This window comes from Kryptolebias marmoratus, linkage group LG20, assembly GCF_001649575.2.
Source record: "Kryptolebias marmoratus isolate JLee-2015 linkage group LG20, ASM164957v2, whole genome shotgun sequence".
Taxonomy (NCBI): Eukaryota; Metazoa; Chordata; class Actinopteri; order Cyprinodontiformes; family Rivulidae; genus Kryptolebias; species Kryptolebias marmoratus.
Genome location: NC_051449.1, coordinates 11,357,026 through 11,384,827, shown reverse-complemented (window position 1 = coordinate 11,384,827; position 27,802 = coordinate 11,357,026). Strand labels below are relative to the sequence as shown.

The window sequence follows — 27,802 nt, the reverse complement described above, 5'->3', positions numbered from 1 at the left end:
CTGGGGCAGAGTGTGTGTGGATACCGGAGCAGGAGTTTGTCAGCGCGGAGCTCGTCGGGACAGCGCGGAGAAGAAGAGGAAGAAGAAGAAGGAGGATTTTTATTTACTTCGCAGGAAGTGGCGGCGCTGAGGTGGGTGAAGTTTTAACTCGTGCGCGTGAGATGTAACGGTGCGCTCCAGACCGGTCCACCCGGGACGGGCGCTCGTGAGTTAACTTGGGGGGTGGTGGCGCTGCATGAATGAAAGTCCGTCACGGCGTTACCGGGACGGTGACGTCAGAGTGACTTCTGAAGCACGGCGCGTGGTCTGTGCTGTCCGAGAGTCGTACGCAAACTCCGACACGAGCCCCTTACATAAAGCCTGCTGCAGCAGCGCGTGGCAGCCGACTCTTGGTATGTGGAGCCACAGAATTCACCCGTCCATCCTTCCATCCATCCATTCATTCATTTAAAGCCACCTTATACAGGACGGCTGGATGTAGAGAAAAACTAGTGAAGCAAAACTGGAGAGGAGGTGAAAAAAGATCTGTTATCTAGATGGGAGGGAGGGGAGGAGGAGATGCTTGACGCACGCGAAGGGCTGGCAGGGGAACAACACATTTAGAGCTCTTTATTTTGTTGATTTTCACCCACCCACAGCTGCAGCACAAGACGGCCCTGTGGGAACAATTCAGTTCCACCCAATGCCAACTTAGGAGTGACGTCACAGCTCTGCCTGTGACACTAAAGTCCTGCAGAGCGGAAACTTTCCCACCCCCCACTGTGAAACACGTCTGAGCAGCCCTCAGTCTGGGGTTCCAGAGCCAAAACATCAACACGAACAGAGTCTGGAGCTCGTAAAGGAGATGAAGATGGACTCTGCTGATCAGCTCTGTGGGAAGTCAGCTTAATTAATAATTAATAAGAAGAGATTCTGACATTTAGGAGTTTTCACTGCTGTGCTGCACGCCCAGTCAGGATATAGTTAGTTGTTACTAAATAACAGGAGAGACAAAAGCTTAAAAAATATGTTTGTCACTTTTCAAAGCTGCAGGAAATGATTCATCACAGGTTGGGAGGACTTGTTTTTACCCTACTTATGCACAAAATGTCATTCATGTGGATTCTTCTTCATTTTAACTGTCCTAAATCAGGTGTTTTGGACTCTTCTGAATGCACAAAAAGGATATTTTTTCTCTAAATTAGTTGGAAGGAAATTACCCCTGACCTGCTCTCTGATACTTCAAAGATTATTAAAAAGCACAAGCACGGGCTGTATTGCGATGTGTTTAAGTTGGATGTATTGATTTGACTAAATAAGTTATCTTTGCACACAGAAGATCTGTCTCTTGCAGAACAGGGATAATGCAAAGCATTTTACAGACTGCTGTTTATAACAAAGACTGTTTTAACGTGCCACCTTGGTGACGACATTACCTCCAGTGGTTTCATGTCGCGCCTTAATATAGCACCACTTAACGATAAAGTGATTTATTTTAAACGCTCCATCAATGTCCATAAAGATTGTGAAATATAAGCAAAGCGTCAGCAGTGTTCTCATTAGCAGCTTGATTGCATCAAAATGAACATAAAAGAGCAAATTATAGCCTTTAATTGTATTATGTTTCTTATCTTGTTAGACATTTGTTTTTCCCTTTCTCGCCTTAATGCAGTTATTTAGTTTCCAGGCTGGTTGCCAGACGCTGTGTACTTTGACCAGGGGATGTTGCCAAAAGTATTCACTCCCTTCACATATATATGAACTTGAGTGACATCCCATTCCTAATCCATAAGGTTTAATGTGATGTTGGCCCACTTTTTGCAGCAATAACAGCTTCAGCTCTTCTGGGAAGGCTTTCCACAGGTTTAGGAGTGTTTCTGGGAGTTTTGGACCATTCTTTCTGGAGCTCATCTCCACTCTCAGTCTCCACTCTAATTCATCCCATAGGTGTTCTGTCAGGTTGAAGTCAGGACTCTGTGCAGGCCAGTCAAGTTCTTCCACACCAAACTCTACGTCTTTGTGGACCTTGCTTTGTGCACTGGTCATGTTGGTACGGGAGGGGGCCATCCCCTAACTGTTCCCACAAAGTTGGGAGCATGAAACTGTCCAAAATGTCCTGGTATTAAGCATTAAAATTTATTTTTACTGTAACTAAGCAGCTGAGTCCAACTCCTGAAAAACAACTCCACACCATAATCCTCACTCCACCAAACTTTACACTTGGCTCAGAACGTAAGTGACCTCTGTGCACCATGAGCCTCAGAATCTGCTGTTCCCGCTCTGTGATTTTACGAGGCCTACTACTAAGTTACTGTCATTCCCAATGGCTTCCACTTTGTTATAATCCCACTAACAGCTGACTGTGGAATATTTAGTAGACTTATTCAACAGCTGGCATCCTATCATGGTACCACCCTGGAATTCACTGAGCTCCTGAAAGTGATCCATTCTTTCACAAATATTTGTAGAAGCAGTCTGCATGACTAGTTGTTTAAATTTGTACACCTGTGGCCATGGAAGGGATTGGAACACCTAAATTCACTGACCTGTATGGGGGAGTGAATACTTTTGGTAATATAGTGTCTTAGCTGTGCCTGTGTTCGTATCATTATCCAAAGCCAGTTGGAGTCAGACAGCTGAGAAGGGACTCTGCAGAAATCTTTAATCTGAGAGGCGAGGTCCTCTGTGATGTGATTTGGTTTGACCTGAAAGGCAGTTTCCCCACAGAGAAATAGGAAATCCATGTTATTGTCTCCTCCGCTTTCTTTTCCAGCAGCTGCTCAGCTGAGTGGGATGGATTTATTGACTGAGAAGAAGTCGGTCGAATTAACCTCAGAAACCCTCACTGCAGAGGTGGACGTCTATAGGGTCTTATCAGACGGCAGGGGTGGAGGAGAAAATCAATATGTGGTCAAATCGACACTTTCATTCTGTAATTGAATGACTCGCAGATGAATTAAAATCACTTTTAGCTTCTCCAAACAAATTAATGAAATCTGCGTCGCACGTTAGAGTTTCTCATAAACATTTCCGTGTTGCAGACTAAATATTTGATTCCTGGTTATTAATGCTGGGGCTTTCTACAGCTTGGAATTTCATTTGGACTTTTCCCAACTGTCTGCTTGTGTTTGAACTATTTATTGGCACAAAACAAATAGGTACCATGCAGGTAGTCAAACACCCTATAAAAGCTACATGCGCCTCTTTATTAATTAAGTTATGTGGAATCTGTGGCTTTAAAACACTTGATCCATGTCTTTTTCTATTTTGAAACAATAATAATAATGCATACTCCCCACGGTTCGCTTCTTTAAACTGCTGACTGTGCAAATATCCGGTTACCGTCTGCCTCTCTGCAGAACTTTATCACGCACATTGACGTTTTTTTTTCTTTCTCTGCCTCTCTTGCAGCTCCGCTGTCTGCCTCTTTCTCTTTCTGTCTCCTGGTGCTGAGTCAGCAGATCTGGAGTGACTGCGAGCAAACGAGGTGACAGTCTGGCAGGTTGGTAACCGGCGCGAACTCTTGGACTTTAGCAACTGGACACATTGTCAGGCAGCTCTTAATCTTTGGACCGGGCTTGCATTCGTTGCCTCTGCAGCACTTTCGACTAAGTAAATAGGAGAATAAAAGAATTTAAAAAAGTCTCCTTAATAAAAGTTGTGGGCAGCACCTTTTTTGTGCAGCACGTTCCCTCGGCGATGTCCTATCAGAAAGTTACACGGTAGATGGCATCTCATAAAGTGGCACAAGTGATGAGTCATCGTAAACTTTTTCTTCCTGTTTAGTCTCCAAACTGCAGGACCCACTTCTGATTGTCTCTCATTGATCATTCGCTCACAGACTGTACGCTGACCCAGTTCACTTGGCAGCGCTGGCTGTTAAAATAAGTTTTTTTTTTTGCAGGTCAGTGATAAGCAGACAGGCGAATGCGTATCACTGCTATCTGTCACCTGATAAGACCTACAGGACTGTTAATTATTGATTTCTTTGCCTCGCTACTGTTAATTCACCTCGTTGTTTTCAAGCTGGAGCCACGGCGTCGAGGTTTGCCGCCGCCAAATCCGTAACGCTTCATCGCACAGGCTGCCACGAGTGACGCACAGACGAAAGCTTCTGCGTGTACGGGCTCGATGCTTAAAACAAACTCGTGGGACTAAGAGCACGTTTCCGTTACGCTCAGGTGAATCGAAAAAATCCGCCTATCCCCGTTACAAAGGCGAGTTAAAGGTGCGCCGGGGCCCTTTTCACCTAACTCCAGGTCAAATACGAGCACTTGTGTTGCTTAGAAACACGACTGTGAGAGCGATCACTTACTTGCTTGTTACTCCAGATAATTTCTGAATAGAATGAACAGAGTTCAGATGTAATTTGCAGTGACTGAACTCGGCTACTTTACTACATGTCTGCTGGTTACATAACTTTGGTATAATTAGTATAATAACACGTCATTATGAACCAGACCGGTGCTTACTGCCTGTTCGTTTGAGCTACTGGGATTTGCAGATCTAGTAAACCCTTTTCAGAACATGCTGCTGTCAGGGTGGTCTATTTTAGTTCCATTATAAGTTGTTAAATCTCCAAATCGCTCCTGCTTCACCTCCTCAGCAGGTTGTTTGTCTGTTTGTTTGTTAACCACAGGTGTAAATTCACACTTCTCTTTATTTCCAAGTCCATTTAATTCCCGTCACGTCAGGAACTATTTTACATCTCAGATCTCATGACGTGATTGCCAGCCAGCGTTCCTTTTGTTTTATTCCAAACACACCAGTGTCGGTGCTCCAAACGTAACGGCTCGATGCATCACCCATTTCGGGTGGACACTCTTTGGAAATCCGGCGTTTTCCCGTTTCTGAAACCTCGCTTTGCCGCGACACGTGTTCATTCAAGGCTGCAGATAATGGGACAAGGATCCACGCTGTCCGCTGGTGACGGCCAGATAAATCTTGTCTAGTTTTCTCTGTGCTCCTAGGTGAGAGAAGTCCTTTGAAATGGTCAAAGGGACCGAGCCGCTGCTTTTAAAGGGCATCAGAGAGATATCTGCAGGGCTCCTCGGAGGTCAGGGGTCAAACCTTTTGATGTGCTCCGATTTGAAGCCAGACAAAAGGAAGAAATTTTTGACTTGGGTTTCAGCCACGTCGAAGTTGTGTCATCTATAAACAGACAGAAATTGAATTACTGAATTACCTAATGAGGCTTTAAAATTCACTTTCCTAACAAACATGTCCACAAAGAAGCTGTATTTTCAAAGCTGTAATGACATCAATGTGTTTATAGTTAAATCTGTTTTCACTGAAATACATTCACTGGATTTGATTATGCATATGTTAGGTTTTATTTTCTAAATATATAAAAGGATCACTTATTACTAACATATATTATCTTCTATCCACAGATCAGTCGTTTTGCCCTTTTTTCACTGTTGCCCCTGTGAAAATGGAGTGATTGCTCCCTTTCCTGCTAACTACCTTGGAGCAAGTCCAGGACCACGCTCCTCCTGATGTCCGAGGATTCAGACTCCAAGCCCTACTGCTTCCCGGTGCAGGAGGACCAGGATGGAGCGTCGGGGTGCAGAGCCTCCACGTCAAGCAGCTCCATCTCAAGTGGCGCCTCGGGCTGCAGCTCCATGGCCCAGCTGCACTGGGTGGGAGGCTACGGCCAAGGCGGGCCCGACCTCGGCCTGCCTTCGGAGGGCAGCGACAGCAGCGGCCAGGACCCCGCCGGCTCGCCGCGCAACATGCGCAAGAACGCGCGCTCCCGCCTGCTCCCGGAGGAGGACGTGGAAATGAAGAGCAGCGGGTCCAGCGGCAGTGGGACCGAATCGCACGGCAACGAGAGCCACGGCAACGAGAGCCACGGGAACGAGAGTCACGGCCACGAGTCGGTGGGCAGCTCCAATGGCAACAGCAAGGACTCGGCCCTATTGGAGTCTTCTGAGAGCAATAAGAGGTAGGCCAGGGTTTTACCATTTAGTTTGTTGCGATTCATCCAATAATTCAGGCAGGAAAAGTTATTCAGTTCAGGTATGGATGGCATCAAATCTACACTTTGATTCAGCCCTGTTCTCCTGAACCGAAGCTTTCCAAAAAATGTAAGGTCATTCCTTAAGGAAATGCATATTGCCCGTCATCTTTCATGCCAGAGTTTTAGACTAAGGTCATCTTTTATTGAGAAGGGATGGACTTTGAGCCATCTTGGTCAAACCTTAAAAAGAATGTTCTACATAACCTCATGCAATCCCCTAAAATGTCCCACTCAGAGTATGTGTTGGGGATGACTCTCAGGTTCAGTATCTGTAAATTTGAGTAGATTATGGGAATTTTTATGTTTCCTAACGTTGATTAGTTGTGGGTGGCCAATATCTATGAAACTGGCTGAGCTGTAGTCGTTTCTGTGTTTTTTAAAGGTCAGTTGGCCATGGCAGCCATCTTGAATTGGGTTGACTCTAAAAGTTATCATAGATGTGCATCAGATCATTACAATCTGCGAGTTTCATTAAAATTCGTCGAGTGCTTCATGAGGTATTTTGAGAACAGACAGAGAGTCAAAACATGACCGCTCGCCTTGGCCTTTTGGCGGCAGGTGATAATTAGGCGTGCTGATTAATCCTCACAGTCATTCGCCTCCAATATGCTGGGCAGCGATTGGGACGCAGGGCCAAAGGCAAGCCGCCATTTGAAGCTGTAGACATCTGCCTGCCAGGTCAGCAGAAAAATCAAAGCAGCAGTCATGGGTTAGAAATCAGGACCAGAACCTCATTAAAGTCAGCCCAGTTCTTGGTCTGAGTCACTGAAATGAAAATCTAAAATCATGCATTTCAAAGGAAGTCAGCATTCACGGTTGGAAAAGTTATAATTGTTATGCTTTCTTTCATCCTCCCTCATGCTTAACGCCGGTATTTTCATATGGACCGCATAAAAATAAACAATTCTGTCTTTTTTTAAACCATTTTAGGTCATAACAAATGTAGCTACGAGGGCCGGACGTCTTTATCAGCGCTGACTAACGTCAGCAGATGGGTTAGCCGAAGCTTCAGTGGTGGCCAACAAGCTCTTGGCCTGGATGTTCCCTTGAAATAAATAACGAACGCGCTTTGATCGTTTGCTCTCGCCACAAGTGTCCCCGTGCAAATTTAAATACTAAACGTCCGCTTGTAAATGTCGACGCTTTTAATGACGCACCCTCAGTGCCGGGTGAACGTTTCATACAAATGCCATCAAAAGTAAGCCTACGCATCAACACATCGACGTTAACAGAGTTGTAATTAAACGAGCTTCGTTCACTTCGACAAACATCAGAGCATCCCTCAGTAATGTAGATCTGTAGATCAGTCAGAGCTGGTCTCCGGGGGGGGGGGGCAGTTTGGGGCTGATTTGTTTTGGCAGAGAGTATCTTGCACGCAATCGTGCGTTGTGTTTCCATCTTGATAGCAAAAAGTCTGCAACATAAAAAAAAAAAATCCTCAGATATGCTTGTCAGACTTGTTAGTTTTGCTTTGCATTTTTCCATTATCTCTTTTTATCTGCTGCAGTTTGGCCTCAACCGTGAAACATGGCCACACAAGACTGAAGCTGGTGGTTTTCTGGCAAGAAGGGGTTTAAATTAGGAGGAGGCATAAAATAATCATTAATAAAAATGAATACTAAACCCTGACAGGTCACTTAGTCTCCTGCAGTACTGGTGCTCGGCTTCAGTGCTATTGTTTGCTTTTAAGAAGAAATGTTCCGTTTTCTGCTGCGACTCAAACACTTTTAAAAACTCGTGCTAGGTTTACGCTTCTTCACTTATACAGCATAAAGCGTTTTTTTCAAAGGGTTGTTTGTAACTGCGTCATTCGATTGTAGGTGTTCGAGCAGATTTGTTCCTCGACCGGGACTAAACAGCAGATTCAAAATTCCTCACGGTGGCCAGAAATAGGCTCGCACGCCGCGCAGCTTGCCCCGGAGACGACCGGCGCAAAGAGTGGGAAAACAACGGCTTGCGGTAGAAAAAAAATAAAAACGAATTGATGTCATCCATGAGGCTGGAAGCTGGCTGCACCTCAAGGCCAGATGGGTTGTGTCACGCTCTCCAACCTCTTGTTACCATGGCGCCGCACTGTTTATGTCTATTTGTCTCTGGGTGGAGCAACCCAGTTGCAGGCTCTGACGTCTTTCCCCTCACTCTCAGCCATGCCTCGCTTGCCTCAGACGGTCCTTTAAATCCAGGCCTTTTCTTTGTAAAACCACTCCTTCTTCCTGTTTTAATGGTCTCCGCCTCGCCACTTGCTTCCCTTATCTGCAGACAGGATAACGTTTTCTTACGCCTCCCTTTCCCTCTTGCTGATTACCCTCCTTTAACCCTTAGTTCAGATAAACTTTTTCATTTTTCACATGTTTCAGGACTAAACCTCAATATGCACGCTGTCTATATACTGTATATTTGACTTTGTGAACTATTTCAGCTCATCTCTTGGTAAAAAATTGTTGTATATTGACCCTAACTATCGTAGGTGCTGAGTGAGGGTGCGCTTTCTCGCTCACATGAAGAGGGGTGGGGGTGTGTGGGGGTATTGATGGAGGTGAGGTGTGTGTTGCGAACATGTGCGCAGGTGAGGAGCAATGGTTGCGTGCCTGACGAGCACACGGCCTGGCTGGTCGGATCAGACTTTCTGATGGCATGTGGGTGTTCACGTGAATAAAAATGAGGCGTTTTTTCAGTGCACAGAAATGAAAAGTTATTTCTTGTATATAATTTAGCTCCTAAAACTATCATATAAATATGATAATGATCATATATCTGTCTGCATTCTGACGTTTTATTAAAACAATGTAGGCCTACAGTCTAATGTAGATACAGAATCCTCTTTGTTAAGAGGAAATTTTCAAAATACAACTGATCTGTAGGTTTAATCTGCAGTTTTGTTCGCTGTCTTTGAGAAGACTTCATTATTGTTTGATTTAATTTTAATGAAACCTACAGAAAGAAATCAGTGGATGAACTTTTACAAAATCTGCCCGATTCAGGACAGCTGCTACAGCTAACTGACCTTAAAATAATACAAAACGGATCCATCAGTTTTACAGAAACTGGGCTGAAATCTGATGTGTTAGTAGCTGGGAGTCACTCACAACATGTACTCATGGGTGAGAGGATTTAAACAAAGTGGCTACAACTTATTCATTTCTCAAGATAAAATAATCAATCCTAAAATTGAATTTTGGCATGAAAGTCTGCGGGTGATTACATGATGTTAATTTATAGTGAGTCACTAAGTGTGAAAGTATTTTAAACTGAGCTTAGATTTCCTCTTTTTTTTTACGTCAACTTTAAAACTTTTTAAAGAAAAACAAAAAAAGGTGTCTTTGAACGCACCTTCTCCCTACATTCTCAGTTGTCCGCGACATCCTGGGAGCACCGGCCACACAAAGGATGTGGGCCACATTTTCAAACAAATTACAGTCGATTACGGCTCTTTTTTCCCCTCTGCTCTCTGCGTCAAACTGAGAGGAAAGGATTAGTGGTAAGGACAAACACCTTTTGCAGATAAGATGTGGTTACGGTCACTGTTTTCACTTTCAGAGAGGAACAAGACTGGCTTGAAATAACAATCACTGCATATCGTGATGCATGTATTGTTTTAGGACCTGGGTTTGATGTATATCAGTTTCCCTGCTTGTTTGCAGCAACCTACAGAATGTTTCAGGTGTTTCCCAGCCTGACGGCAGTGTTTTGTGTAAGGATGAATTTATATTCGCCGTGAAGCCACGCTGCCTGCTGAACAGGTGTTTCTGAGCAACCGCTTCAGGAATGTAGGTGGTAACATTTATGCAAAAAATACAAATGCAGAGAAATTAAGCTCAAAACAGCGTATTTGCGACAAATGTGACCTAGAGGTGAGAAATTTATAATTTTCCAACAAAAAACTGTTCACTCACAACTTTCATCCCATCTGATCAGTGAGCTGTTTAAACTGAAAACGGTAACTTTGGTTGCGTCGGGTCGTACATTTCTGTCAGATGAGTGCTGCTGATTAAAGCGCACCGATTACTGAGATGGATGAACTGAGCCAGGTACTGTGCACTTTATAAACTCAAGGGCTAAAATATGCAAACCTAACCAGATAATGTGAGGCTGAAAATGTATAACTGAGTCTGGAATGTGGTATTCTGAATACAAACAAACCTGGAGCTATTTATTAACCTAAGTACAATTTCCTGCAGTTGCTCACGATTACTCGCTGAGCTTATTTTATATTTTTAAACCAAATACAAAAATAATACAAACTTTCTTTGTTTTATTTGAAAGAAACCAATCTACAGGCTTTTCATTCATTTTGGTGTTGGTTTATTATGAAGTTATGGGCATTTTGATAAAAAAAAACAAATAATAAGAGTTGATTCAAAATCTGAACTATTATTTCTCCTTACCCAGATGCCAGTGAGCTCCAACAGGAATCAGCGGGGGGTGTAGAAGTAGAAGTAGAAGTAGTGCACATGCAAAAACCCAGCTGGTCACTGGTTGAACAGCCTTGTTTGTGACACATTTACCCGTTATTTCTCATCGCTGCGTTCGTAATCAGCCCAGAGAATGGGCGGCAAAAAGAAGCCCACAGAGACCCGGTGAAAGAAGCCCGTTGGAGCTCCTCTCTGCCATATTTACATGCAGATGGTTAACTGTGTCACTCACGTCCCCCATGTCCCTCATGTCCCACATGTCCCTCATGTCCCACCGTGAGAAGCACATTCACCCGACCCCCCTCGCTCTGATCCTCCCCCCGCGCTTCAGCCGGAGACAGAAGCGTCCTCTCTTCCTCCTCTCTTTATGTAACTCGTTTCCGGGACTTACAGACTCCCCCACTGCAGTTTGAACTAACACCCGTCCAGACCGTCGAGTCCTAAAAGCAGCTGTTGCCTTCTGCGGGGACGGGAGCCTATTCTCAGCAGATTTAGATACTACCTGAGCTTTCCGAGGCTATTTGTGAACACAGTCCTCTATTCTTAGCTGGTAATGAGGTTAATTATAGCAGCTTGAGTTGTAGCATAGGCGAGTCACTTTCTCAGGCAGCTGTTAATAGACTTTAACTAAGCCTATCTGCTAATAGTCTGTGTACACAACAGGAAGTGCTGTGTGGCCCTGAGGCAGATACGTAAAATTTAAAATTATAAACACCAATAAAAATGGGGTTTTCTGACGCGCCTTCTTTCTTTTTGAGACAGACGTCTCCCCCGTATTGTCAGGTGTTGATAAATCGTCTCAGCCTCTTTTACATGTTCAGTCTGTTCAGCCTGAAGCTACCTGCGGGGTTCCCGGAGAGACCCACCTGAGCTACGAACGACTATTTAGGTTTTCTTTAGACCCGGTAAGCTTGTTATAGACATTAAGCTGCGTTAAAGTGAGTCAGTGTTTCTGAAGGCTAATGATTGTCGCGTTCCAGCGAAGTGTTGAGCTTTTCTAGGTAATGCCTTGGATCAGATACACGCTCTTACGATCACCGGGCCAACACGGAAACATGCTGGGCCTTTTAAACCTCTACTGCAAGGTTTTATTAATTTAATAACGTTTTGGTCTGCATTAAGGCCTTTTCCAAAACTTTCCCAGCAGATACAAGTTGCTCACTATGGCCTAAATGTAAGAATTTCCACGCAGCTGGTATTTAGGCACTCCAGGAGTTAGGTTAAATAGCATCTCTACGGGTTTAAAATGAACTTTTCTTGCAAATCTTTGACTCAGTTTTGATGATTTTGGAAAAAATTCGGTCAGGATGTTAAAATCCGTCCAGTGGTTTATCAATATTTTGCTAACACGGCAGACACAGACGGACACAGGCCAAACCATTACTGCCATTACTACTAAAAATACTCTATCCATACTTTTTATGCTGACTCAGTGCCGTTTTTATTTTATTAATCTCCTGTTATCTGGAGCTGTCGAGCAGTTGGAGTCAGACGGGAGGAAAAGCAGTCAAGTAGCTGCTAATTTGTTTTCTAAATCCGAGAGTTGGGAGCTGAGAGCTGCAGCTGCCTTGGCCCCCGGTTGTGTTTTGACCCCTCGCTCTTGCCTTGTGTTTTTTTTTTTTTTCATGCGTTCACGCCGCGCGCCCATTGAGCCTCGGCCCTTCAAGAAGGCGAGGCAGACTTCAGGCTGAAGGCAGGGGTTTCTTTTGTGACTCGGCCCCTAAATGAGACGTAAAACGTCCACACACGCTGTTCCCACTCCGCTGTCACAAAGGGACACAAAAAGAACAACTTATTATTAGTTGTTTTTTAGCTGCACTCCAAAGTGCAAGAGTGGGCACACTTGTCGTCTTCTGTATTTCAGATGCATGTCAAACCCATGTGACGGATTTGTGCTTCAGAGAAAGAAAAAAAAAGGTGTGAACATTTTGTCTTTTTTTATTCTACCGCTGGTTAATGTGGTGAAAACGGCCTCAAAAGGAGGCTGGCTGAATGAAAACCTGTGGCTCTCTCTTTTTATTTTTTAGCCTGGAATAGAAGCCATTTTACTCGTCACTGCAGACGCTCATTCATCTTTTCTCTTCTCTCCTTGCACAGTTCAAACTCCCACAGTCCGTCTCCGCCGAGCAGCTCCAACGCCTACAGTCTGCTGAGCTCGGAGCAGGACAACCCGTCCACCAGCGGCTGCAGGTCAGCCCGCGTCACAGTCGTTCACGTTTCAGCTTTTGTCTCCCTCCGCGCCACAAACTGACACTCTGACTTGTCCACGTGTCTGCCCTGCAGCAGCGAGGAGTCCGCGAAAGCCAAGACGCAGAAGGAGGTGATTAAAATCCTGAAAGAGCTGAAGCGTCACGTGCCGGCTAACAAGAAACACAACAAGTCCACCACCCTGAACACCCTGAAGTATGCCCTCCGCTGCGTCAAACAGGTGGAAGGTCTGTAGTGCCTTCTGACGATCTATTTTTAGTCGATCTTTTCCAGATTTAGCTGACTTCACCTTAAAGTGTCTTTTCCTTCAAGGCTGCTTCACAGAAAAACCTTGAGCCAGAAGAAACATTGAATGTTTAATTAGGACTCTCTGGTTGGTTGCAGATGTAAACAGGTGGTTGGAGCTTCAGTACTACAGGAAAACGTGGCTTTACAAAATGGGGAATATCTTAATGTCACTCAGATGTTTTTTGACACTGTTGCTTTCCTGTTTTTTCTATTATTTGCAATCTAATTACCTCTAAAACATTATGCTATTTTAGCCACTTGTATATCAAAACATTCAGCTCATTCAGGAGACAGGGGGATGACTCTTTTGGGTTTTTGTATTTTTTATACTTTTTAAAATATCTAACTTCATTTACAAATATTTCCCCCATAGAAATACATTAGGAGCTCTTCAGTTCCTTCAGAAACGTTGCTCTGTTTGGAATAAGCTTGGCTCTTTTTTTTTTAGCTTTTAGGCAGCGTTCTGCTCCTTTCAGCTTCTTCAGCAAAGTCGTTCAGCGCTCAGAACTCACTGCATTTTGGCAGAAAACACAGTTTCTCCAGCTAAAAGTGTCTTTGACATTTGTCTGAGTGTGTTGTCTTTGTAGTTAGATTATTACTTATTGATTTTCTTTTAAATACCCCTTGTTTTTGTGTCGTGTATTGACCAAATTGAAACAAAACGTATCTCCTTTCTTGCAGCCAATGAGGAGTATTACCAGCTGCTGATGATCAACGACAGCCAGCCTCCAGGCCTGGACGTTTCTTCCTACACGATAGAGGAAATAGACAGCATCACTTCTGAATACACCCTCAAAAACAACGTGAGAGTCGTCTTTTCTATTTAACGGCGAACTGAGGCACAGCAAATATCCGTGCTCAACTCGAAATGCGTGTGCCATCCACAGGATATTTTCGCAGTAGCGGTATCTTTGATCACCGGAAGGATCGTCTACATCTCTGACCAGGCCGCCTCCATCCTCAACTGCAAGCGGGAGGTGTTCCAGGACTCGAAGTTCGTGGAGTTTCTGATACCGCAGGATATCAGCGTCTTCTACAGCTTCACGACTCCTTACCGCCTGCCCTCTTGGAGCATGTGCACCGGAGCAGGTACCACAACTAGATACTGACTCAACCCAGTTCAAGGTGACCGTCGCAGCTAATTGACCTTGGAAAGCAGACAGAAAATCGTTATAATTCAATTAGTTTTAAAGATAACAAGCTCAAATTTGGTGTGGTAGCAGGTGAGAGTCATCCTCAGCTCCTACTCTGTTTAAAACTTTAGCTTGCAAAATGGCGGGGATATGCATTTTTATTTTAAGGAATGCTAATGGCTTTTTTTTTTTTCTTTTCTTTTTGGGATATGAGAACAAACAGGAAAAGTGCTTTTTGTTGCCCACTGTGTGAAATCACAGAGTGAGCACTGAGTCAGATGACACTTAGATCAATTTTCTAAAATCTGCTTAAAAACACGTCTCCTCCTGCCTTCAGTACGGCACATTACGTCCAGTTTATTTATAAAACCTCTTTAGTTTAGCCTGAAAGAACAGATGGACACAACTGGAAAAGAATTATTTATAACAACTAATGTTCGGTATCGTCAGTATTTACCTTTTTAACACAGCTGGAGCTGCGTTTTCCCCTTGTTGCCTTGACCTTCTTGGAAATACTACGATCAAACGCACCAAATTAGGAACCTGACTCTGTTTAAATTCACTGCTTACACAGGATGTGCAGGTCTGACCCTCTGAAATGATGTTTTTGTTAATGAAATTATTCAAACCTCATTCACTTATAGGAGCCCAGATCCTGACAGCCTTCCTGCCTTTGAATGAAAACATTTCTTTTCCCATTTCAGAGTCATCGCCCTCCGACTGCATCCAGGAAAAGTCCTTTTTCTGTCGCATCAGGTGGGTCTGTGTTGCCTCGTGCACGCCGTCGGGCCACCTGCTGCTCGTTTATATTCATGCCTTCACTCCAGCGCTGAGGTCTTTTAAACTGGTTTGTGACATCATAAGCGTAAAAGTTGTAACTGGATGCTTTTTCCAGGTCGGTGTTATACATTTAAGCACAAACTAAAAGTACGCATCGCATTCGTTCAGGCGCTACACAGATTTTATTTGTCTTTGTCACCTAATGTAAAATTAAATGATCTGCCTCAGCTTGTTTTGTTCTCCCAGCAGAACCCATCAACATGCATCACTTTCTTTTATTATCTTCAGATCTAGTATTTAAAAAAATAGCTAAAGAGTGCCCCTATTTGTTCAATTTGTAGACTATTTATACACACTTGGTTAAGATGTACTTTTCTGGCTTCCTTGGGTTAAATGTATCTTCCTGTCTGTTCTTCAGCGGGGGTAAGGAGTGTGAGGGTGAGCTGCGGTATTACCCTTTCCGTATGACACCTTACCTGATGAAGGTCCAGGACACGGTTCACGCTGAGGACCAGTTCTGCTGCCTCCTCCTGGCTGAGAGGGTTCATTCTGGATATGACGGTGAGGCTATTTAAAAATAACAGGAAAAATGTTATTTAGTAACATTTGTTTTATTTGTCTGATAAAAATCTGCAAACAGTTTCATGATAATTACTGTAGCTCACTAGTAGCACCAATATAAACAGTAGAAATGTGAAATATTCAGGAATATTTCTTTAAAACCTTTCTCACAGCTCCCAGAATTCCGACAGACAAACGCATTTTCACCACCACACACACTCCGAGCTGTGTGTTCCAGGATGTAGACGAGAGGTAAGGCGTTCAATTCCTCGTGTTGTCGCTCGTTTCCTGCATGCACGAGGCTAACGGGCGTGATGCGATCTTTACGCACCAGGGCGGTCCCTCTCCTCGGGTATCTGCCCCAGGATCTCATCGGAACCCCGGTCCTCCTTCACCTGCATCCCAACGACCGCCAGGTGATGCTGGCCATTCACAGAAAGCGTGAGTCGACCAGATCGAACGGGGAGAAATCCGTGTTTATCACACGTTATTGTTGTTTCACTTTCTTTTTATTTGTTTTCTGCAGTCCTTCAGTATGCAGGGCAGCCGTTTGACCACTCGTCCATCCGCTTCTGCGCACAAAACGGAGAATACATCATCCTAGACACCAGCTGGTCCAGCTTTGTGAATCCCTGGAGCCGAAAGGTCTCGTTTGTTATCGGGAGGCACAAAGTCCGCATGTGAGTTTTACTCCTGAGTACTTTCAACACCAAAACCGAGTAGTGATCCACCATTTTAAGGATCAGTAGTTCAGGCTCTTACCCCTTCAAGTTTAATTATATACATAAAATATCTCCGTTCAACACCTAAAGCATCCAGTAAGTGAAGGCATTTTAAACGTTGAAACTTTTTTATGCGTCTTCCTGTGTTCTTTTGTTTTTTTCCCCCCACCAGGGGACCAATGAATGAAGACATTTTCATGCCCCCCGTCTCAGCCGTTGGCCGAATGAAGACCATGGACTCTGACATCCAGGAGATATCCGAGCAGATTCATCGGCTCCTGCTGCAGGTCAGACAAGATCAAAATGAAACAACTCATAGAGGAGCGAAGAGCGAATAAATCAGTCAGAGAGGCTTTAATTTACAGTAAAGAGATTAGAATTTAAAAATAAACGTAGAAATCAAAGTAAAATAACTCATTTGAGTGGGAAATAGACATGTCTCCATCTGTTTTTTTATTATTAAACCCCTTCCCCCCCCTGTTTGTATCTGCAATCAGCCGGTTCATAACAGTGGCTCCAGCGGCTACAGTAGTCTGAACAGCAACGACCACCTTCAGGGAATGACCTCCTCCAGTGAGAGCCTGAACAATGGCAACGGGAGCAGCATGCAGCAGGAAGACGGAGAACCAAGGGGCAAAAGCAGACCTGTGAGGGAACACGTGGAACGCGTCCGAAATCGCAGCACGCCTTTGTCTGAACCTCGCAACTAAATGTCCCGAATTTCTTTGTTTCGCAGCGGACATTTCAGGAAATCTGTAAGGGAATCCACCTGCAGAAGAGCCAGGAGCAGCAGATGATCAAGTCAGAAAACAAGAAAAGCAGCGGTAGTAAGTCCTTTATTTTATTTTTGAAATATCCCTGTTATTGTGACATTCGCTTCTGTTTTCAGATCTTAAATCCTGATCTTTTCTTTTCTTCCAGTAGAGTCTGTCCAGAACAGCCAAGCGGTGGTGCGACCCAAAGACTCGGCCCATCTTCTGAACTGGAGGGAGGCATCTGTGGAGGAGAGGAGAGCTTCCTTCCAGGAAGAGCTGTCCCTCAATGATCAGACGGTTTACTCCTACCAGCAGATCAGCTGTCTGGACAGTGTTATCAGGTACACAGATAAAGACTGAACTGTTTTTGAGAAGCACTACTGCTTTTTAATCAATGTGAGCAGAACTTTTAGTACCAGAATGTATATTTTAACTAGAAAGCATCTCTTAAAAAGCTTTTATAGTTTTAATTGTGTGGATAAAACTACCTTTTTGCCTGGTTATCAGACAAATGATCAGCAAAATTAGAATAAACCTCTTTGTCTGAGCAGCAGAGCTAAGATTTGAAGTTATTGGAAATTTTTCTCAGTAATCCGAAACATGTAGACTTGACTGAAAGCGTTATTTTGCGCTCTTTTGTGTAACTGCAGTAGTAGTTTCAGCTGACGTCTGTGTTGTGACTGGCTCCTGTAGGTACTTGGAGAGCTACAACACTCCCGGCATCATGAAGAGGAAGTGCCAGTCGTCCTCCAACACCACCTCCTCTAACTCGGACGAGGACAAACAGAAAGACCCGAGCGGCGTGCAGGCGTCTGAAGGTACGCGACGCCGCAGATCACGCGCTTAAAGTAAAACAGAGACGTGTTTTCCTTTTTGTTTTATTTTATCTTCTCAAAGAAAACTTACCGTCTCATAAAGCATTCACAGTCTTCCCTTTTTCAACTTCTCTCTCTCACACTTGGACGTGCCAGTTTTTTTTTTATCAGTAGCTCTTGTTCTCTGTTCTCTTTGGCAGAACCAGCCTTATTGAAGGATCAGTCTGGTCTCTCCGCTTTGGATGACCCTGAAAAAAAGTCCGGTGATGCGCCCTCTGCGGTAGTGGGCACCTCGATGCCCCTACCCGTTCCGAACAAACCAGAAAGTGTGGTGTCCATCACCAGCCAGTGTAGCTACAGTAGCACTATAGTGCATGTTGGGGACAAGAAACCTCAGCCAGAGTCAGGTGTGCAAAATACTGACCTCCTGTCTGAATCTCTCTACTGTTTCATGTTTTTTTTATTTATACTGAAACACTGGTGGCAAACAAAATGCAGGTGCTCTTATGTGGCAACTTGAAAACCTTTTGGCTCTTATTTGCTCATAATGAAGTCATTGGAAAGGATCTTTAAACCTAATTGTACTTTTCCCGGTCTTCATGCTATATTTTGGGGACCTAAATCAGTGTGAAACATATCAAAGAATGAAATTACCAAAAAAAAATTTTAAAAAGAGGCAAATGGTTTCTCACAGCGCTGTAATTTCCATGTTTATGTGTCTGCGCCTTTATGTTTGCATATTTGTTTGCTTGGCAAGTGGTACCTCAAACCTTTATTTCTGTTTTTTTCTTCAGCTCTACTTGTTGCGCTCAGACAGTTGCAGGATTTCCAGAGTTAGCCTATAAGCTTCGAATTTTGACCTAAAACTGTAAGAATACGGAGCAAAGCTTAATATTTTTACGTAGAATAACTAAACTGACTACATGATCGCAGCTGCAGGCTTTGGACTGTAAACATCAGTTATCAGTGTTTTAATGGACTGTTTGTCAAACAGCCACAGCCTTGAAATACCTACTGAATGATTTAGTTTCACATTTTTACTAAACCACAACATGTTATTAACGGTTTCCGACAGCGATGGATAGAAAGACAAATGGCTGTATGGATTTATTTTTGTAAATCAGAATGTATTAAATTTAAATCTAAAATATAAATACTACAGAAATCTGCTCCTCATTGCAGGGCGCTGCATATTAAATGATTAGTACTCACTTTATAGTCTGATTTTGATACATTTTTTTAGAAAAAAGTGGCATCTGGCTCACGTTTCTCCACTCAGTATAAGAAAATGATTATAATGTAATGTGTTTGGGTGTGGGGATAAACTTGTTTCAAGCTCATTCGATCTCTAGCGTCTGTCTAACTCGCATCTGTCCTGCATCTACTTACCCGCTGTCTTTGAAACACACGCAGACTCGCAGCTAACAGCAGAGTTTTTACTGTTCTGTTGCTTGAACGCCGCTCCTCATCTGTGACTTTGGATACATCCGTCTGCTAAATGACTAAAATGGGGCGTCTGGAGCCGCTGCCTGTTTTTTTTTTTTCGATGCGAGCCTCTAACCTGCATTGCGTCACTCGTCACGACGCGCTGACGCCCTCTGTCTCGCTGTGTCCCTCGCAGAGATCACGGAGGACGTGGCGGGCGCGGGCGAGGCGGCGGAGTCCATCCACAACCTCGGCGCTCCCCCTCGAGCCGTGTCACCCCCCAGTCAGGAGCGGGAGCCCTACAAGAAGCTGGGCTTGACTAAGGAGGTGTTGGCGGCTCACACGCAGAAGGAGGAGCAGGCCTTTCTGTATCGCATCAAAGAGCTTCGGGGACTCGCCGCCTTCCAGGCAAACTGCTCTCAGACTCTGGATCACCAGAGAGACGAGATCACCACCGATGGTACCACTACACGCCAGTCTGCTGGCTTATCACTTCAACTTTAATTTCCCACTCCCCTATTAACCCACAGGAACTAAATAGCGATGTGACGTTCATATTTCTGCACATTAAGGACTTAAGACACCTATCACACTCTGACTGTCTTGATAGGCCTCTCTTACCGGACAGTTTGATCCAATTAAACTCTAAACCTTCCTAATTTCTGTACGAGCTGCCTGAACAGAACTGTATTTATTACCTGATATTTCAGCAAATTTCCAGGTCACATATGTTACTTTGCAATTACACTGGTTTTGTAGCTGTCATTGTACAGGAGAATCAAGGTTATTCAGCGTTTCCTAATTTTTCTTTATGACGTTCCAGCTGCACCTGCCGCTCCTCCCTGCAAACAGGAAGAACCGAGCACAGAGCCGGCCGCGCGTCGAGGGTCCCGGAGTAGGAAGACCAAGTCAAAGAGGGCGAAGCTCAACGCGTCCGCCAGCAGCGCAACGCCCCATCACAGACAGCAGCCGCCTCCGCCTCCGCCTCCTCAGCCGAACCCCGGCCTCAAACAGAGCCTGTGGTCTCCCTCCGATGCCTCACAGTCCGCGTTCCCCATGCCGTATCCCGTCGTGATGCCAGGCTACCCCCTGCAGGTTCCCCCCAGAGCTGACTCCACGTCCCCCCAGGCAGAAGCCACTCCACAAGGTTTTAGGGATAACCCGGGTACCCAAGACCCTCCTTGCCTCCCGTCCCTTCATTCTGCTCCGTACACCCCTCATATGGTCACCCCCGTTGTGGTGTTAGTGCTCCCCAATTATTTATATCCTCTAATGAGCCCCGGGCATCCATCACCGCCGTCAGTGCCAGAGCTGGGGGGCATCCCCACCCAAATGCAGCCTTTTGATCCAGAACAAGGTCCTTTCACGTCTCCGCCTTCCTTCTTCAGTGGTCCGAATCAGTTCAGCACTCAGAACCATTTTACTCCTGTAGCGAGCTACCTGCCGCCGCCGTTCTACTTCCCGGCGCCGTCTGAAACCCCGAAGCCCCACATGGAGAGCCACTCGCGCTCCTCCACGCCGCAGTCCGGTGAGAGCGGAGGCCCGGCGTCCCCGCCCCTGTTTCATTCGCGCTGCAGCTCGCCCCTCAACCTGCTGGAGCTGGAGCTGTCCGTGGACAGGCAGGAGAGCATGGCGCTCTCTGCAGGAGGACAAGGGAACATCATGGCCGAGAGGGAGAAAGGAGCGAGCGGCATCCAGGCCAAGGAAAGGGAACTTAAGCAGGTAAAGAAAGAAATGAACTAACCCTCCCTCACTTCTTCTTCTCCTTCTCCTTCACCCACAGTGACCAAAAAACACTGAAATGTACCGATCTGGCTGTTTGAACCTGGTTAGACAGGTTGGGATATATTTCCCCAGGACTTTCAGTCGAATGTCTCAGCCATTTGGGGTTTTAGTCCCATCATTACACGGTTTGAAACCAAATCTGCACGTTTTTAAGCTACAGGTTCCTTTTGTTGTTGATTTGCAATGCCATGTGTAACTTAAAGTCAGTCAAGACTCCTTAGGTAAAAATGTGGCCCTGGGTGTTAATGATATCGTTATCCCTTACACCCTTTAGCCCTCTCTCAGTCTCCTTGGTCCACCAGGACCCTTGTATTTCAAGCCCACATCCTGTGTCTGTGAGGGTTTGTCTTGGGATAAAGTGTGGTCTAGGCCGGGGGCTTGCAGCAAAAAGGTAGGCAAATCACCCGAAAAGCTCCACCTGTGTCAAATCCCATTCCTTCCAAAAAAACACACGTTTCTCTTTTCTATATTCACCTTTCGATTTGCATTTTCAACCTGCACTTTCAGTGTTAAGATGAGGCCGGCGTGGGTTTACGTTACCCTCCCAGGCTGGGGAACATTAAGGAGCTGGCAACAAGGGAAATATTCGGCGTGAATACTTGCAGGAATACACACAGCCACTGAAATTATTCATAACATCTGTCTTAAATCTAAATTACAAATACAGGCAGCAGTGAGGTTTGTCATCAATAGTCTCAAAGCATTTTAATTTATTTTTAGTTGAGGTGACGAGACAACATGCCTCTGTCTTAAATGAGGTCGGGACTCAGGCTGGAGCATTCACCATGATGCTTCCTCTGCCGTGCTTGACATTGGGCATGATGTTTTTATGCGTTGGCAGTCATTTTACTCCTGGCCCTTCTATGAGCAGAGACTGTATTCAGTTTCCGCTGCCTGTTTGAGTAGTTTGCTCCGACACAGTTATAAGACTTTATATAAAACACATGACTGCAGTTTAACTTCTTCGATGCTCATTAGCCCCAATGTGTTCAGTGTCAACACAGTAAGTTTTGTTTCCACCTCCTCTTGACATCAGTAAGGAGTTCTTTCACTGATGGTATTTAGTCGGCTTTATTATGGAGTGTAGAAGATTAGACTTGTATCATTACAGTACCATGTTGTTGCCAACATTACGCCATTGTCGAACTAAAATACAACATAAACGTAAATGAGATACTGCAATGAATAAAATAAAGACAAATGATATACATAACATGAAAGCATACCTCGCTGGCTGACCCTTATTAAGAGGTAGAATTGATGTTCTTATAAACATTTTAGACATTCACAAACTCTCTTTGAACTTAAATAGGCCTTTCCTGCTGCCACTTGTTAAGCTTTTTCATGCCTGACCAGGGGGTGCATCACCCTTATGTGCACCAGCAAACCAACATCCCGCATATTAGTTCCTACCTAGAACTTTTCTAAATAATTGTCCTTATGACACAATAAATATGCAAAATAAAACACATGAACTAAAATGATGGCAGTAAAAGTAAGCATTAATATCTGTGTCAATAATACAGACAGTATGTGTTCCTTAGTGTTGTGAATGTATCGATTTGGCAGAACTTGTGCCTGATCATGACTGCAGATGAGCAGTATCTGAAATAATTAAAAAGAAATCCAGCAGAGACCTGACAAAGGAGCTGAGAGATGCATCATCCTGCTGATCATCTACTGCATGTCAGGTTTTCTGCTAATAGCTTTGTTTTCTGTCAAACTGTGTTATTTTTGGTATCTGTCATTGATTGAACTGAAGAAATGTGACAGACTGCTGGTAGCAACGTACCTAAAAATCTAATTTATGTATATATATTTTTTGCTAAGTTGTCTGAGTCGAAGTGGCTTAACAAAAAAATAAAAAATAGTCCTCTGAAATTTGTCATGTCTCATGCAGAGAATGAGCGAAAAAGCAGAAATCCTGCAGAAAACCGTTTTAACAGGTTACAGGAGAGCGTAAAGAAACGACCTCAGACTTTTATCAGTACTGTGTGTACTGGACCTGCACCGTCAGTTCTGCTGCCGCCGACACTTCATGGACAAACAGAAATTTATTCCCAAAAAGCAAAACTGATAACGATGTCACGTCCATCCTGTGTGTGTGTGTGTGTGTGTTTCTGCAGAGGAGTTCACACGACGGAACCAACAACAGCGACGCCAACTCGACGTCCAGCGACATGTTGGACATCATCCTCCAGGAGGACTCCTGCTCGGGCACCGGCTCAGCCACCTCTGGGTCCATGGGCTCGGGGTCCAACGGCTGTGGGACATCGGGCAGCGGCATGTCCAAGAGCAGGACGTCGACCAGTCAGACATCAGGCAGCTTTTCAGGTCGGCACGCAACCTTCATCATCACCCAAACGTCCACGTTTATTCTTACTGGACTGCTAAAAAACAGCATAAACAGGAGAAAACATTAAAGGGAAATAATAAACTGTTTCTCTAAACTGCTTGATTTAAGGTTTTGTGCATATTTTCTCTCTCTGTTATGCTTTAATAGCTTGATTACTGGTACAGGCTTTCTAAAATTCTGTCTAGAAGACATTTATAAGCTTGTCTGAATAAAAAAAGTGATATATATATATATATAGCTACATATTCTCCGACATCATGTTTAACTGTAGAAACGTCCGCTCTTTGCCTCTTGTCAGGAAGCAACAACAGCAGTAAATACTTCGGCAGCGTGGACTCGTCTCAGAGCAGCCAGAAGGTCAAAGGTCACTCGCGCGGCATCGAGGGAGGCCCCGCGGAGGCGGAGCGGAGCGAGCGCTTCGTGAAGTGCGTCCTGCAGGACCCGATGTGGCTGCTCATGGCCAACGCCGACGAGAAGGTCATGATGACCTACGAGCTGCCGTCGCGGTGAGTGGGAGGGCGCGGACGCAGCCAACGAGGGGAACAGATAGCCGTGGCTTCATGTGTTAGCGGCCATGTTTGTTTGTGAAAGGTTGGGGCTAAGCGAGTGTGAAGGTAAACAACCCCCAAAGTCTGCTTTCGTTTCCCCTCCCGTCCATCTTCTTCTTCTACACATCTGAACTAAAGCATCTGATAAACAAAGTCTGCAGTCGCAGCGAATCTCCAGCTGCTGAGCGTGTCCTAAAGGAGGACGGACGTATCTGTTTCTGCTTCCGTGTTATAAACCACTCTCTGATCGATCAGCCGTGCCCACATTACCTCCTGCACTGGCACTGCAGCGTTTGTTGTTTGGGCTAAAATAAAAATCTCTTTTCATGGTTGTGTCTCATTTAAAATAATGTTCTGATCCTACTGGTGTGGTAGTTTTACTGTCTGTGTAACTCGCTGATTTTCAGACTGTAGGATGTCCTTTCCTTAAAACTGGGCGTGCAGAGGAGAGGCGTATCCTCCCTGCTGACTTTTCTTGTTTTACTGTTGTAGACAGAATTAATGTTTCAACCTAAAATGTAATGACTGATGCAATTTCAGCTTAAACAATAAAAAAATAGACAAAAATGCTTTTTTTATGGAATTACAGCAAATTTGTGTGACAGCATGTCCTAAAAATGACTATCAATGAACAATAAAGCAGTAATGCTGCGATAAAACGACATTACCCTCACAAATGAAGGGCGTTTGATATTTCATGCCGTATCTCCACAATTTAGTTAGTTGTTTTAAGAAGATATAATGTGGAAATAAACTCACTGCAGCCACTAACGCTGGGAAACACCGAGCTTCTATAAATGTGTTCAGAATTCTTTGCTGTTCTAGCAAAAATGGCAGTTCTTACATGATTTTTCTTTACCTAATGCCCCCCCAGCCCCGTAATAAAAGTAGACTTGCACCTTTTTGTTCTAGTCTTGTCGAGGCTGGATTTTTCTTTTTCTAAAAAGTTTCAGCCTGGATGACACAAACACTGAGGCCTCCAGTGACACAGCTCTAGATTCAGCTGTAGGGAGATCTTTTTACCACTTGGTGGCGCCCTCATTTCAAATATTTTCTGAACACAAGCAGCCTGACAGGAACATCAACGCCCCACAGGTGTTTGTTCTGTCTAAAACCATGAAACACGAGTCAAATAGGTTTTGTTTTTTTCCCCCCGAGGGGTTGATTCGAAGCCCATCTTTTGCAGCCTCTCCTGAAACGTGTTGTCTGTGCGTTGCAGTGACATCCAGAGCGTGCTCAGGGAGGACGGCGAGAAGATGCGGCTGCTGCAGGGGTGCCAGCCCCGCTTCTCTGACGACCAGAAGAAGGAGCTGAGCGAGGTCCACCCCTGGTTCAAGAAGGGAGGCTTACCCAAAGCCATAGACGTCAAGGTAGAATAAGAAAAAACAACAACTCTCGCTTCAATGCAACACTTAATCTTGATTTACTGCCATTCTAGTATGAAACTGCTCCACTCAGTGAGGAGATGGGTGCTACAGCTTCTGGTTTTTGTAACTTTACAACATATTTCACTTTATTTTCAAATATTTTCCTCATAGAATTACATAGTTTGATATCTGGCTCAGCGTACGTGCTCAGTTTCTGTCTTCTTATGCTACTTTCAGCTGCTGTTTGGCTGCTTTTAGCTTTAATAACTTTCAGCCTCTTCAGAAAACTCCAAAAAAGTCATTTAGCAGAAAAGGCAGTTTCTCTATCTCCTGTGTGTGGTTTGCAGGGATGCTCCTGGTGTGACAGCCCCTTGGAGACAGCAGCAGGAGGTGGAGGAAGAGGAGCAGCAGAGACTCAGCCCGACTTGGACCTCGGCGATACGGAGACAGGAGAGAGACGAGCTGGAGAGGAGGCCCTGAACTCGGCCCTCGTCTCCCACCACGCCTCCCCTCTAAGCTTCGGCGCCCAGGCAGACGAAACAAGACGAGGAGCAGATTTCTAACGGGGTTGTGTCTCGGCCGAACTGCGAAGAGCAAACTTTAAAAGAGGAAGCTGCCTTCTCTGTCTCACAGGACAGTCCGTGCTTTTGTAAGATGTAAATACACGTGCTGAACGTCAAACTACGTTCCACCCAGCAGGATTGTTCTGTTGCTCGCTGGGCTCGGTGACCTTGTATATTTATTCATTTGTCTCTTTGTAGCACATCGCAGCGTCGCACCTAGAAAGCATTTAGTTGCACTGAGTAGGAGACGGAGGAGCCGATGAGGGAACGGCATGCGCTCGAACAGCGGCCAGACGGCGCTCTAATAAAGTCTGAACTTTAGGAAGTTTCCTCGGTTACATCAGAACAGTGGCAGCAGGGGGGAGGTTTACAAAGACAGATTAGTTTCAGTCGGTTCTGCCGTTTATACACACTGAACAAATCAGTACCAAATGAGCACAAGTGCACTTTGTGGGCCGAAATGGATGAAAACGGAAAAAGTTTAGAAACTTCTGAATTGGATCCTCATTTTGCATAAACTAATTTATATTTCTGCCAATTACACTCTGGCTCCAGGTGTCTGTCACCGGTTTTAAACCCCAGCTTTCTTTGGAAGCAAAGCGCGCTATTAAACTACATGTGAAGCACATTTTACCTCTCGGAGCCGAACTGGTGCACAGCGGTCGTAATGTAAACGTCTGATCTGAGCTGTCAGGGGGTGCAGAGGAGGAAAAAAACGTGCAGAGTTTCCCACAGGGATGCAGCGACGGTGTAGACCGCTGCACCTGAACTGATCACACGTGTGCTGCCTTCACTTACCTGATAACCCAGTCGGACAGTTTCATCGAGTCACAGTGAACTGTTTATTATTTAATTCCCTCCCCCCCGTCTGGAGCCACGTATTACCAAATAAAGCTTAATGTGGTCATATTTTCTTTCAGCTTTTGGAAAAACGCAGCATTTGTGTCAAATGTGAAAAAAACAAAAACAAAAGGCGTCTCTTTTTTTTTTTTTTGCCTCGTGTTTAAAGAAGCTGCTGTGTTTCTGTGGTAATGTTTGTAGCCATTTATGTAATTACAAATTTATTATATTTTGGGGTAAAAAAAAAAAAAAAACGATTATATGTTTTAAAGCTTAAAGAAAAAGTCTTGCTTTTAAACCAAACAGGACCAAAAGAAGTGATGGACACTGTAATGTAATCCACATTTGTTTCGAAGCTCGATGTGGTTTGAAAGTGACCGATTCAAAAAGGCCGATGGAGGAATGTTGTAGACAGCGTGTGCCTGGAGTTTACGCTGTGATTTGATGTGAAACGACACCACTTCTGTGAACATTTCCTCACTTTGTCCTTTCAGCTTTCTGCACCAGCACACTCAGACGAGAAAAAAAAGCACCTTTGGTTATTTGTCCTTATTTTAATGAAGATAATTTATTATAATAAAACTGTCTAATTTTCACATCTACGTTACTGGTTCTTTATTTTCACAGTAACTAGAGTTCCTCAGCTACTACCACGCTTCAGCTCGGTGTCTGTAAATGTTGATAAGCTGAGGCGGCCATCTTGATTATGGGGGTGACTCCAAAATCAGTTGTAAATACACACCCAGTGATGACGTTCTGAGGGTTTTATTACACTTTGTCCAGTGGTTCATGAGATGTTTTGCTAACAGACAAATGGGCATGTCCCTGAAATTTAATGTCAACGTTTTAGTTAAAAAAAAAAAAAAAGTTGCACAACGCTCAGCTACTACCACCCGAATATTTAGCCTATTATCTGTAAACTGTAGCCATTTTTGTGTTGGATAAATTTGTAGATGCACAGCGATTACATCCTGAAAGTTTCTTCCAGTGGTTCATGAGATATTACCACACCAAATATATTTTATATTACCACACTACTACCACACCAAATCTGAGCTCAATACCTGTAAAATCTGCTGAGTTGTAGCCTAAGATTGATTAGCTGTGGCGGCCATCTTGAATTGCCAAAGATAATCAGTTTGACGTGCATCCAATGATTACCTGCAGGAAGTTTTAATGTAATCACGATTCATGAGATATTTTGCTAACTCGACTCCAAACGCGCAAACATGAAAGCACGTCG

At 44.4% G+C, this 27,802-nt stretch overlaps 1 protein-coding gene across 4 annotated transcripts; it reads left to right on the top strand.

Moving 5' to 3' along the window:
• On the top strand, window positions 1-26,707 carry per2 (period circadian clock 2). 4 transcript variants are annotated; one of them, XM_017422542.3, is made up of 25 exons: window positions 1-131; window positions 3,391-3,481; window positions 5,373-5,926; window positions 12,511-12,603; window positions 12,697-12,848; window positions 13,591-13,712; window positions 13,797-13,998; window positions 14,747-14,798; window positions 15,241-15,383; window positions 15,557-15,635; window positions 15,718-15,824; window positions 15,910-16,063; window positions 16,278-16,392; window positions 16,603-16,752; window positions 16,842-16,932; window positions 17,030-17,201; window positions 17,554-17,678; window positions 17,876-18,082; window positions 19,297-19,560; window positions 19,924-20,822; window positions 21,160-21,276; window positions 23,012-23,219; window positions 23,540-23,747; window positions 25,009-25,159; window positions 25,504-26,707. In XM_017422542.3, the coding sequence occupies exons 3-25, from the start codon at window positions 5,478-5,480 to the stop codon at window positions 25,717-25,719; spliced, it is 4,476 nt and encodes a 1,491-aa protein (XP_017278031.1). In that variant the 5' UTR covers window positions 1-131; window positions 3,391-3,481; window positions 5,373-5,477; the 3' UTR covers window positions 25,720-26,707. The 4 variants fall into 4 exon arrangements, with proteins under 4 accessions (XP_017278031.1, XP_017278030.1, XP_017278033.1 ...); XM_017422541.3 differs by having other exon boundaries at window positions 17,027-17,201; XM_017422544.3 differs by lacking the exon at window positions 17,876-18,082 and having other exon boundaries at window positions 17,027-17,201.
• Window positions 26,708-27,802: the final 1,095 nt, after the last annotated feature.

Coding starts and splice junctions, on each gene's coding strand:
- per2 (XM_017422541.3), top strand. CDS start 5,478: ATGTCCGAGGATTCAGACTCCAAGCCCTACTGCTTCCCGGTGCAGGAG. Junction 17,202..17,553: donor TGTCTGGACAGTGTTATCAG/GTACACAGATAA, acceptor TGGCTCCTGTAG/GTACTTGGAGAGCTACAACA. Junction 21,277..23,011: donor CGGGGGCTTGCAGCAAAAAG/GTAGGCAAATCA, acceptor GTGTTTCTGCAG/AGGAGTTCACACGACGGAAC.